General features: G+C 42.6%; 1 protein-coding gene across 1 annotated transcript; it reads left to right on the plus strand.

Moving 5' to 3' along the window:
• Positions 1-1,199: 1,199 nt before the first annotated feature.
• fstl3 (follistatin-like 3 (secreted glycoprotein)) lies at positions 1,200-8,139 on the plus strand. Its single transcript, XM_019897316.1, has 5 exons — positions 1,200-1,406; positions 2,368-2,547; positions 5,675-5,890; positions 6,850-7,077; positions 7,160-8,139. Exons 1-5 carry the CDS (start codon positions 1,340-1,342, stop codon positions 7,210-7,212), a joined length of 744 nt encoding a protein of 247 aa, XP_019752875.1. The 5' UTR covers positions 1,200-1,339; the 3' UTR covers positions 7,213-8,139.
• Positions 8,140-13,208: the final 5,069 nt, after the last annotated feature.

The following is a 13,208-nucleotide window of genomic DNA, read 5'->3' on the forward strand; positions in this document are numbered from 1 at the left end:
AATAGAGAGTTCAAGTCAACAGTGAGTGATTAAGATCTTGGGAACTTATAGGGCCTAAAAAAACACTCACGGGGAGTATGTGAACCGCAATGACAATGACGCTCCATCTTCCCCACCCATGATTTTATTTTTAATGGATTGTTTGGTGTTGTCTGCTGTCAGAGTCTTTTGCCAGCCTAAAAACCACAAACGTCAGGCATTGAAAATGTGTCTTTGAAATGTTTTTTTTTTAGATAGGTATGGGGTATTTTTTTTTTAGTACTTATTTGTGATTATCCATCCATCCATTTTCCGATCCGCTTATTCTCACGAAGGGTTGCGGGAGGTGCTGGAGCCCATCCCAGCTGTCTTCGGGTGTTGGCGGGGGACACCCTGAACCGGTTGCCAGCCACTCGCAGGGCACACACAGACGAACAACCATCCGTGCTCACACTCACACCTTGTGACAATTTGGAGTGTTCAATCAACCTGCCACACATGTTTTTGGAATGTGGGAGGAAACCGGAGTACCCGGAGAAAACCCACGCAGGCACAGGGAGAACATGCAAACTCCACACAGGAAGGCCGGACCTGGAATCGAACCTTGCACCTTTGCAATAAAGATGATTCTGATTCTGGTTCTGTGAGGCCGACACGCTACCCAGTCGCCCACCGTGACGCTGCATGCGATTCCCATTTGATAATTGCATCTTCTTTCCTCTAAATCCTTTGTGGTGTTGTATCAAGGAAATAGTCACTGTTCAAATCACTCAGGAAACAACTGTACATGACTGAAGGATACGGAGTGGGAAAAAAAATAAATCCGCTGTAATGACAGCAGGCTGCATCCACTTACGAATCACCACATTTACTGATTATTAAGCAATATCAAGTGTTTCCCCAAACACTTCAAGTAGTCAGAACAATGCTGCCGTCAATGACAAAAATCCAGGCTGTTGCGGGGTACTTAATGAGTGTGTAATTAGTCTTTTATGAAGCTTATGAGGTCATAGACGTGGCTAGCGTCTGGCGCACGGAGGGATCATTTCCCGACTCTGGAAATTGAGTCAGCGTCAAAGTGTCGTGCCTGCCCCTTCTTATTACTGGCTGAGAGCAGCGCCCATCCCAGCAGCATAATTCCATCTGGGCTAAATATTTATACAGAGGAGGAGGGTAGAGGTGTGAGGGGGGGTGGTGGGGGGCGGATTCTACATCACTTTAGCCACAACACATTCATTCACATAAGGAGAAAGAGGCTTCAACACTAAGTTAGTGTGAGAAGGTTCGTGCCGGAGGAACAACAATTTCTATCCCTTTTTTGGTGAATTTTATTTTTTGGGGGGGGAAAGTACAGCACAGGATGAAGAGCTTTGTGATGTTCGCTGTTACTCTCACTTTGTGTCAGATTGGGAGGAACCCTGCCAGTGGTACGTAGATTTTGGATTAGTAATTGCATGAATTGGTGCATTTAGTCCCCTTATTGTGCAAAAAGAGCTTCCAAAGGTATGTGGAAAAATAGCATCACGTATTTAAAGAACAAAACTGATGGAAGAAGCTAGTTGAAATGCATTTACTTTTATGAGCTGAGTTTCCCAAACTTAGGCTTGAGGACCCACCGGTGAATTTTTTTTCAATTTAAATTTTTGCAGGTCTATCATGCGCATAATTTAATGGAAGATGTATTTCATTCAAGCTTGTTTTAATGAATGAATCTGTGTTTTGGTGGTTATATTTAGCTCGCAAAGTGCGGGTAGGTCAATGCATTCGCATTTTCAGTACAAGATCAATTTTCATACGTTTGGCTCGAGGAAAAATGAAAATCGAAAATATCTGGAAACTTGGATCCAAGGCAATTAGTTGACCATTTTATGATCACTTGTCCAGTGACTTCTCCTTGGAATCTATTTACCTACCTAACTTACCTCTCTACTTACCTAAACTAGTTACCAAATCTATGTACCGCCCGGTCGGCTCCCTATCTGTGTAATCAGCCTACCTAATTGATTTTGACTGTTAACATTCCAACTACCTACCTACCGTACCAACTTAATACCTACATACTAGGCGATTTCACTACCTTCCTACTTGCGTACCTTACATACAGGAGAATATATATCTTCGCACTGATGATTCTACCTACGAACCAAAATTTTCTCTGAACCCACCTAATCCGTCTACCTGTCTCTGCCTCCTTAGAATTGTTACATTTCTTTTTATCTACCCACCTACCTACCTACTATACTGTCCATTGCTCTGCATACCTACTACTACGAGATATACAAACTACCTAATCTCTCCACGGATACTCGACCCATCAACCCGCCTTATCTCTGTGCCTGCCTACCTATCGGGTCTATCCGTCCCACTCATCATTTGTGATTTTTGCAGCGGGGATGTGTTGGCTTCAGCAGAGCCACCGGTGTGACATGGTGCTGATGAGAGGGGTCACCAAAGAGGAGTGCTGCGGGGGTGGCCGGCTGGACACGGCGTGGTCCAACACCAGCCTGCCCATGAACGAGGTCAGCCTGTTGGGCTTCCTGGGCATCGTCTCCTGTAAACCCTGCAAAGGTAAATGGAGGAAAGAAAGCAACTTGTGTCACTTTTTCGGGTTTCACTTTTTTTTACTGAAAGAGCATTGAATTGCATCGCATATGAATGAGTGATGTCTCCAAGGAACCATCTATCCGTTTTCGATTGTGCTCATCCTTATTAGGGTCAGATATAAAAATGGAGCCTATCCCAGTGGGGTGCACCGGGCGTGTTCGCCGGCCACTCACAGGCCAGGAAACATCAACACGCTTTGCCCTGCTTTATGATTAAGGATATTTAGAGGAAAACACATGCAAATTTTCCCCAACACAAGGTACACCTGCACAGTCTAATGCTATCCAAAAGAAAAATTCACATTATTTACGAGTTTACAAGTTCATTGCTATAGTTGTAGTTGTATAAAACCACACTATAGCACACAGGTTTTTTTTTTGTTTGTAGCAAAACTGAGCTCCTTTGGTTATCTTCAGATAGTACCACTAGATGGCCAATATTGTATAAACATAAAAATACAGTAAATGTGTTGTACACATCAAAATGTACCCTTAATAAACAATCAGATACTGTCCAATAAAATGTTAAATGTAATCTCTGAATACATGCAGCTCAATAGAAAAATTAAGACCAGTTTCTCAAATGTTGCTATTTCTAGGTATATGTTTGAGTGAAATGAACATTTTTGTTTGATACTCCCCACAGAGCTGCCTATTAAATGAAAACAAAGCCAAACAAATTGACCCAAATACTGGAAGACAGAAACACAGTGAGTGCTGCATAAAATTCTAGAGTGCACCTTACAAAACAAATTGTGCAGGTGTACCTAATCTAGCCTAGTTCTTCCTTGTGAAATGAGTTTTGTTCAGGTTGTGCATTTTGTAGCTATTTAACACGATCAAGTTTGTGATGTGGCTGGCGAACAAAATGCAGATGAGAGAAAGACACACACACACACACACACACACATACACGAACATACGCAGTGTGGGGAGCTCCACATAACTCCACTCAGCTGTCCCATGCGAGAATCTCCGCAAGGTTCATCCAGGTTCACTTGAACAGTTGAGTAATGTGGTTATGCAGTTCATCTGGACTTGACACCAAATTTAAGGAAAGAGATGTGTGTGTGTGTGTGTGGGGGGGGTGGGGGGGGTGCATTGTGGGATACCACAAAGTACTGATAAAAGGGCACCTCCCACGAGTGTTTCCAGGGCATAACATGTCTGATTTAAGGTCTTTCACATTGGAAAGGGAGTGAGAGCACTCCTGGACGACAACCCTGAATGAACATCACCTTCGAGTTTTGTGGCAAGGCAATATCTGGAATGTTCAAAGTGTAACGTTTTGTGTATGAACAGTATCTTGGTGGAAATGAAGTTTATATGCTGTATTTTTGGGGTCTCAGTCTGGTTGGTTACTTCCAGTACCTGGCTTGGTCATCGGTGAATCTCAGGGGGCTTATAGACAAACAAAAATTCCCATTCACATCTGTGGGCAATTTAGAGTCTTCAATGAACCCAAAATACATGTTTTTGAAATGTGGGACCCAGAGGATAAAACAGGCAAGCATAGGGTAAAAAAATACAAATTCCACACAAAAAGGGCGAATATTTAAACCCAAACCTCAGAACTGCGAGGCAGATGTGCTAACCGTGATTTCACCGTGCTGGCCTTGGTTTCTCCCATTGACACGTCCATGTTGGAGAACCAACATTTCATGTTGCGATGTGAAATATGCTTTGGCAGAAACGGAAATACAACATTTGTAATTTATATGTTGACAGCCAAACCCGCCCCCCGCCCCCCCCCAAAAAAAACCAAGAGGACCTTTGTGAGGACTCTCGTAAAACTTTAAACTGAATATAATAAAATAAAATCCATGAATAAGATACGATATAATAAATACAATAGTTGTAGCGTGGCATTATATTTTTCATAATTTTAGTATTGCCTTTGGTGGACTAAAACCTGAAATGGTCCCTCAAAGGAAGTTTTCTCCTTCAAGGTCATGGGAGCAAATAGGCATGTATTTTTATTTTTATTATTTTTTTTTTTGCTATGGACTCTGCTCCGCCTCAAATTACACTTCCAAGCAAAACGCTGGCAATGTAGCTCATCTTCTTTATCTCTCAGGATGTAAAACTTTCCACAAAAGTCATTTGAACTCCTCCGACCGCCGTTCCACCCTCACCCTCCCGCCTCTGCGGGAGCTTAGGCCGCGTCATTGGACGTGTTATGAAAACACGCCAGGCCTGCATTCCATCCGGCGCAAACGCCCCGCTGCGTACCACTCACCAAAAGCGATGTGCTTATTGTAAATATCAGGCAAGGTTAAAACTTGTCATGTAGTCCGCTTTATGAAGAAGAGTCACCTGCAGGCTCATAAAGTTAATGAGGCCCAAACGTTCAGTAAAGTACGGACCTGAAAAGTTTTTCTAACAGAGATCGGGAAGCTAACTGATGGAGGGGGCAACAATTTTTCATCAGGAGGCCGCAAAGGACCACACGTGCCCTAACCAATGACAAAAACATTGTACTCCTAATAATGTAGAAGGTATTTCATTTTTCATCCATTTCTCAATGCGTGTATGAAAGCCACTATTCAACAGCAACAGGTTTGAAGTCAACAACGCAGTCTCCACATTCTGTATTTTTTTTTCCAGAGCAAATGGATCTTTTTTTTTTTTTGGTTAACCCAAATTATTCTACAAAAAATTCTGATACACCTCCAATATACATTTTCCTCAAAAAACAGGGATTTGCTCCCCACCAAAAACAAACAAAAAAAAAAAACAACAGAAATTTTTATTGAAAAAAAAAAAATAAGTGAATGGCGCTGAGCCGCAAGTATTCGGACATCTACTGTAGTAGAGGAAACATGTTTATAAACGCCCCCCCCCCGGAAAAAAATCAGGGGGGCGGGGGGGGCTTTCAAGCCGGTTACTACAGTGGACAGCTTATCATGTCATCAGGTTACAGGGTGCATGAAAGAGTTAATCAAGGGTCCACTCAGAGCCTGCTCGTTGGCAACATGCCGCCAATTGTCCATTCCTGCGCCAGTAAAAATATTGAAATATTTCACGACTACTTATTTTACTTTGTTACATCCCCCCCTAAAAATGTTTGAAAACTCCATCTTCTTTTGCAGAGACGTGCGAGGGTGTAAAGTGCGGCATCGGGAAAGTGTGCAAGATGAAGATGGGAAGGCCGCAGTGTGTGTGCGCTCCAGACTGCTCCCACATCGGACGCCGGCATGCCGTGTGCGGCAGCGATGGAAGGTCATACAAGGACGAGTGCATCCTACTCTTGGCCCGCTGCATGGGACACCCCGACCTGGAGGTCATGTACCAGGGCGAGTGCAAAAGTAAGCGTTTGACCCTCGGACCTGAAGGAAGGATTTTAGTCAATAATAAAAAGCCCAAAAATGTAACGGGGGAGATTCATGTTGGGATTCGGATAATAAGTATTTTACCATTTGAATATGGTACTGGAAATTCTATCGAATGATCATGTATTTGAACAAACTATTTTTTTTTTGCTCTATTAAGGATCTATTTTAAAGACAAAATAGTAAATAAGAAATTTCATGAACACTAATAACAAAGAACGACTGGCAGAGCTGCCAACCAATAGAAACTAACTACCAGAACAATTTGTCTCAATTTTCATCATTTTAAAATTACTGTGTATGTACTATATGTATGTATGTAAAAAAAAAAAATAATAATATTACGGCAGAACACTTATTATGCAATCAAACAAAAGTGACATGACCGCCGTGTTTCATCACCAAGATGTCAGAATAAAAGCAATCGAAACCGTGTCGGGAGAAACGCTCAACTTGCTACATTTTCATTTTTACTCTCCTCATATTTAGTTTTGACTCGCAAATTGCAATGCGAACCGTCTTATTTCGAACCGTGGTTACTGTTTTAATCTGACTTGTGATTTATTGACTCACAATAATGCTTGTTGGAGAGAATTTTCTGAAGTTGTCATCGTGAACGCTTAAAAAAACTGGAAGACAAAGATAATTGAAGTAGACAACTATACTTTCTTTCACATTTATTCATGGTTCTTTTGCGTTTCTTTTTTAAACCTAATTTATAAAACCAAAACATTTACGCAGGATAAATCTGACACTGTTTAGTGTAATACAGATTAATTACAGTGTAATTAACGTGTGAACAAGAATCTCTTATTAAATCCCAATCGCAATAATGAGCAAAAAAATTACAATCCATTATTTTTCAAAATTGTTCACCCTTAGTCGTAGCTATATCAAAATCATGGAATTGAAATGTGTTTGTCGCGTTTTGGCAGAGTCCTGCTCCAACGTAGTGTGTCCGGGAACGCACACCTGCGTGACGGACCAGACCAACAGCGCCCATTGCGTCATGTGCCGATCCACACCCTGCCCTAAACCGCTGCCCTCCGAGCAGCCCATTTGCGGTAACGACAACATCACGTACCCCAGCGCCTGCCACCTGCGTCGCGCCACCTGCTTCCTGGGCCGATCCATAGGAGTCCGCCACTACGGACACTGCAACAGTACAGACACCTCAAAGTACATCCGCTTCTAAAATTACTTCCTAATCTCACCATCACTCTTCCTGTTGCCCGTACCTTGCAGGTGCTCCAAGGAAAGCGCGCGTGTTTGACGGCAGCGAAGAAAACGCCGTCTAAAAAAAATCGACAAACGCACCACAAGCTGACCTCTGTTGTGTTTGTGACAATCATCCCTCTATATTGTACACGATTTATTTGATATGGAAGCAGTGGCATGGCGTAGCGGAGGTGCTAGGGGAGCAGTCGTCCCATGGTGAAAAGTTTCGGGGGGGGTGCAAAATTTCTAAAATGTTTTGTAGTAATGGTGACCATTTAGTCTATTGTTTAGGAGGCCCTGTTCATTTTTGTTTTTTGTTTTTTTTTTGTTGTAAAATATGTTTATGTAAAATGATGAGAGCAATGCACGGTGCCACAGACAAACACATTTTTGCAACTTGTTTGCCTCACTTTCGCACATCTCCATTGTCCAACATGATCAAAAATGACAGAACGGAAACTTTGCTGTAGTGTGGGGTAGTCGACACAGGCGCAATTTTATGCAAAAATGCATTTTAAAGCCATGTCGGAATAGCAGTTATAGCATAGTGAGCGAGAAGTATGCTACGCCAGCAAGTACTGGATTTTTGGGGGACTGCAAGTTGCTTGGCTACTCCTATTTCTTCTATTTTCTTTTGGTGGTTGGCACACACTTTTGGAGCATTACCACTTTGTTTTTACCATGCTCAAGAATGTTTTTTCTTCTCCTTTCTTCTTCTTCTTCATCATCATCCTGGCGGTTGGCAAATACTTTGAAAGGCCGGTGATCCTAAGGTGGTGGTGATGCACTAAGAATATTTGCCAACCACCAAAAGAAAGTCAACATGATTAGCGAGCAGGGATTTGGGGTGACAAGGCTCGAATTTTCATTCTACAAGTCGCTCTTGTGTATAAGTCAAATTGTGGAGGAAAAAAAGTGCAATTTATGGTCTGGAAAAACAAAATTAGGGCTCAACCAATTAATCAGTCAATAAAATAAAATGAAGAGATTTTTCTCTCGATCACAAACAAATGCTCTGCCGATAATTCATATCTTCATAGTTGTAAGGGCAAGGGACCAAAAAGAACTAATTTAATTTCTTCTATTTTTCTTTATTATTAATTGACTCTTCTATTCTGGCTCCGGCTTTCCTGTGTGGAGTTTAAATGTGCTCCTAGTACCTCCGTGGGTTTTCTCCGGGTACTCCGAGTTCCTCCCACATGCCAAAAACATGCATGGCAGGTTAATGAAAGACTTTAAATTGTCCCTTAGTGTGATTGTGAACATGAATGGTTGTTTGTCTCTGTGTGCCCTGCGATTGGCTGGCAACCAGTTCAGGGTGTACCCCGCCAACTGCCCGAAGACGGCTGGGATAGGCTCCAGCACCCCCCGCGACCCTTGTGAGGATAAAATGATCAGAAAATGGATGGATGGATGGATTAATTGGCTCATTATTGGAATTTTATTTCGCCAAATATCGGAATCTGCATCAGCCTAAATTTTTTTTTTTTAATCTATCGCTTGGGCCTTAATCAAAATGAGCAAGTATACTATTGAAGCAGTGGCATAGCGTGGAGTTGGCAGAAGGAGAGTGTTTGGAGTGTGCACAAAACATCAGAGACCTATCTTTTTTTTTTTTTTTTAATGTGGCAGTCGTAGGTGTCATATCAAAATAAGTGGGAAGCAAAGTATAGAAACGATGGCATAGCATGAGGGAGGAGAGGAGACACAAAGAAGTTAGTCTGGGGTTCAAAATTTTGGCGGTGTGCATAATCTGAAGAAACCTCCGTAAAATTCGGGTTGCTCGTAACAGTAGTATTCGTACTCGTTAATCAGTCAAAATTAGTGGGTATTATGGGATGGAAGCAGTGGTCAAGTGTGGGTGAGGTGCCAGGGTGGATAACTGTCCTGGGGTCAAATTGTGTGGGTGCGCAAAATTGTAAAAAAACAAAAATAAATGTCATAGTTGTGGTCATTATTTTTACCCCCCCCCCCAAAAAAAACATTCAGAATCACAAATTGACTTCACTTTGCCCTGAGCTACATTGGCACAAAAAGGTGCAAACGGCTAAAAACGTACCTAGTTCACCCAGCGATCACTCCAGGTCGAAACGTAACCCACACTATACCACCGTGTGTTGAAGACCTCTGTTGAAAAATACATGCGACATAATTTTGGGCAGATGAACACATCAAGAGAGACAGAACACCACGGGAGACGTGTTCATTATTTATTGGAGAAGGTATCAATCACTATTTATGATTTTATCCTAGTAACAGAGGCCATGTATCCTTGGGAACGCTGAAGCAAAAAGTATATTTATTGTGCTTTGTTTTTAATCCTTTGCCACTTGCTACCGCATTTTTACGGCCTGGTTTTATGACAAACGCAGTCTTTTCCTCATTAAGTCGATGAGATAAAATCTGGGCCGGCGGGCGGAAAGTTTATAGCTGTGGCAATTTCAAATCTGCACCGTGAGGGATAAAGTTGTGTGTGTTTCTTTCAGTCAGCAAAGTGTGTACCTAGGAAACATTTCATGTTTACACTACGGAAAAATATGACAAATCGTTTTGAGCGTGTATTCGATATCAGTGAGATCCATCTTGAGGTCATTGCGCGTTGTTTTCACTAGTATGACAATTCTGCATTCTACGCATTGTACTAGCGTGCTGAATTCTACTTGCTAATCTTACTAGCAAGGACCATGAGCGTACAAGGACCCTAAGATGGATATCAAGGGTGTCCAATAAATTCTCCAATGGCTTTTCATAAACAAGCCCCTTCCAAACATTCCTAACATTGAACTGTTTCTGTTTTGGTTTTGCTTTTCCAACAATACCTCCTCTGTGGAACGCTCGCCTTTGTTTTTCTTTTATTTTGTAAATACAACTAAGCTTTTGTAGGATGTGCTCTGCTCTTGTTTTTTTTTTTTTGGGTTGCATCAATTTGATCAGAATTCCCCAAAAGAATGTAGCGGAGAAGATCAAATTAGTCTCGGAATGGACCGCAGTAACCAACACTTGATGTCGCGCCGTCAGGGTGGTGTGTCGTGGTGACGGCCTCGGTGAACTCCCCCTCGTCCGCGGTGAAAATTTGAACTGAGCACGCGGACTTCTCGTGTCTGTGTGTGCGTGTGTGTGCGTGTAATCTACTGTGAAAAACTGAGTAATAAATGCATCCTATTTTTGTACTGCCGTTTTCACATCATAAAGTTATTACTCCGAGACTTGCTGCGCCTTCTTTCTCTTTTGTTCAAGTGGAGTTGATCTCGTTTGCTGCCAGAAGTGGTCAAAGTATACACACTACAAAGAAATGCAGATGCAGTCAAACCTCAGTTTTCGTCGATAATCCTTTCCAGAAGGCTGTTTGAAAACCGAAATTGTTCGAAAACCGAAACCACGCTATTTTTAAAATAAAAATGTTTACTGAACACGTCTGCTCACAATGGAAAGCAACACGAGGAAGCATCACTTCCTCATCTACCGAGGAAGCGTCACTTCCTCGTGTAAGGAAGGCGTGAGGAGTCAAATGGTGCATTCAAGTGCGCTCAGTTCGTTCGAGAACCGAAATTTGTTCGTCATCCGAGGCATAAAAAACTCAATTTTTGGTCGAAAACCAAATGGTCGAGAACCGAGACGTTTGCAAACCGAGGTTTGACTGTACTTGTAAAACATGCATGCATATCAGAATCCCTGAAGAATCAGAATACTTCATCCCAACGTAGCCCAAGTACTCCAAACCTTAAAAGACAAATGTCCAACTGGCAATGAAGAGGCTCATTAGCTTAATTCACAAACGAGAAGGACCAAGTACAAAGGAAAAAAAAAAATCCATCGATTTTTTTATCTGACATTAGGCCACAAGGGCAGCAGCTTACGTAAGGAAATCAAGACTTTCCTCTCCCCAGCCACTTCATTCATCTCTTCCAGGGAAAGGTATTCTCAGCCTAGCCAGCAGATATGCCTTAGGCTGTCCAGCGTGTCCTGCGCCATCCCCCTGATCCTCCTCCTGTTGGGACATGCCCAGACCACCTCACCAGTGAGCCATACCAGTAGACATCCCAACTCGGTGCCTGAGCCACCTCATCTCCTCTTAATTCATTGGGGGAGCCTGGACACTCAGTGGTGGAAACTCATTTTGGACGCTTGAATCAGAGATCCTGTTCTTTTGCCTGGATTCATATGCCAAGTCTGCATTCAGATATTTGTTGACCATATTGGTAAATGGAATGCAGTAGCGCGCTAATACAATGTACAATGGCTAATGGCAGAACCTAGAGTCGTTTTTTTCCGCTTTTGGTAAAGTTTTAAATGCATCTGTGTTTTGTTGTAAAAGCTGGCTATCGCTAAGCTAAGCTAATTATCTGTCCAATCCGGCGTCCAAGTTCGTAAACTCCCTTCGTGCTACCACGGCGTGAGAGTCCAACGGGCAACAGCATTGATACACTGCCTAGATGGGCTTTATTGAAGGATTGCCTGACAGTAAAACATAATGCTCATTGGCCGGCTAAACATTCCCATAAATGCGTAAACACTCCCAGGTGTGGAGTCTGAAAGAGCATGCGTCACATGACGCTGTGCACGCACCACATACGTACTATGTGAACAAAACCCCAAGATACTTGTAATCCACCACTTGTGGCAAGATCTCACCCCCAACCTGGAGCAGGCATTGCACCCTTTGACCATAGCCTCAGACTTGGAAGTCCTGATTCTCATACCAGACACTTCATACTCGGCTGCAAAGAATTGAAGATCACGGCTCGACGAAGCCAAAATAAGAGCCAAAATCTGCGCTGCTACACACATTGGAGGTCCAAAAGCGCAGTCGGTAGAGTTCACAGAAGAGGTTCATGGAGGGTCAACCCACCTGACTCATTGAAAATGGAGGCCCAAGAACTCCGCTTAGCGACTCGGATATTCCTACCCAAGTAGCAGCTCCACAGATTACAATGAAGACTATCCTGCTTTCGAAAGCACACACCTCTCTTCTCCATCAAATGGTTGGACCTCAAAAAAACCTCTCACACAAGGTTTCAGGTAGCTGCAGTCCTGTTGTTTTGTATATCGCAACATCTGGTTCAACATTTTGGTGATTGGCCCGTTTATATTATTGCCCGACACATTTGAAATGACTCGTTTTTGCACATCAAAGCGATTCCACTGCCTTGATCCCACGTTGCCCATGCAAGCATACATACTCTGGAGGAACACACTCTCCTTTTTTTTACTGTTCTGGCTGTTCTAATTTGTTGAGCTAGGCTGAAGGGAAAATCACCCTTGTTTGTTTTTTTTTAATCGCATCTTGTTATTAGGCATCCAGATGTGGCCATCACTTGACCTTCCATAAACGGTAAACACAAACACGTCGTTATCTAGGATACCAACCGCACGGCAAACTCATTAAGCAAGAACACTGAGAAATTGGAATAACACGTTGTCACGCAGATGCCGCGAATAAACACGTTCCGTTGTTCTTTTTTGGCATCTGGATTAGCGCGATCAGCAGGGGCTCCCTAAAATTCCGGAGGAAGTCACGTTCTCTTTGTGGAAGGCGTGAGTAAATCTTGAGTCTTTGTCGTCAATTTTCAAGCAAGTCCCAAGTTACTGTGGCAACAATCAAGCAAGTCACAACATAACGTTCGGGGGGGCTGAAAGTGACTGATGTGAGTACTGAAAACAATGACATTCATTCTTGGCAGCTGCACTGCCAGATAGTCGCATTGTTAAATATTGGAACATCGATACATCTTTTTGGCTCTAAACGCCAGTAGAATGGATTTGAAATGATACGAACAAGATGTGCTTTAACTGCGGACTTTTAGCTTGAATTTGAGGGCAGTTGCATCCAAATTAGATGATTGGTGTCAATGACAAGTTTGTATAGATGCCTCCCACTTTTTTGTAATGGGACACATGAACAATCATGAATCAAATTTTGACATTTTAATTTATAGTTGCAAATCATTTGCAGACATTTGTTGCCATGAGTCTGGAACCAGATGCTGGATTTCATCGCTGGTGATGCTGCCAGGGCCTCTGCTTCGACTGTCTTTTAGCTCCTGCTTCTTATTGAGTTTTTTTTTTTTGCTTCGGT

This window comes from Hippocampus comes, unplaced genomic scaffold (assembly GCF_001891065.2).
Source record: "Hippocampus comes isolate QL1 unplaced genomic scaffold, H_comes_QL1_v1.1 scaffold22, whole genome shotgun sequence".
NCBI classification, from domain to species: Eukaryota; Metazoa; Chordata; class Actinopteri; order Syngnathiformes; family Syngnathidae; genus Hippocampus; species Hippocampus comes.

Excerpts from the sequence above, each read along its gene's own strand:
- fstl3 (XM_019897316.1), top strand. The coding sequence starts at position 1,340 with ATGAAGAGCTTTGTGATGTTCGCTGTTACTCTCACTTTGTGTCAGATT. Across the intron at positions 1,407-2,367 it reads TGGGAGGAACCCTGCCAGTG|CGGGGATGTGTTGGCTTCAG; the intron begins GTACGTAGATTT and ends TGATTTTTGCAG. Across the intron at positions 7,078-7,159 it reads CCACTACGGACACTGCAACA|GTGCTCCAAGGAAAGCGCGC; the intron begins GTACAGACACCT and ends CGTACCTTGCAG.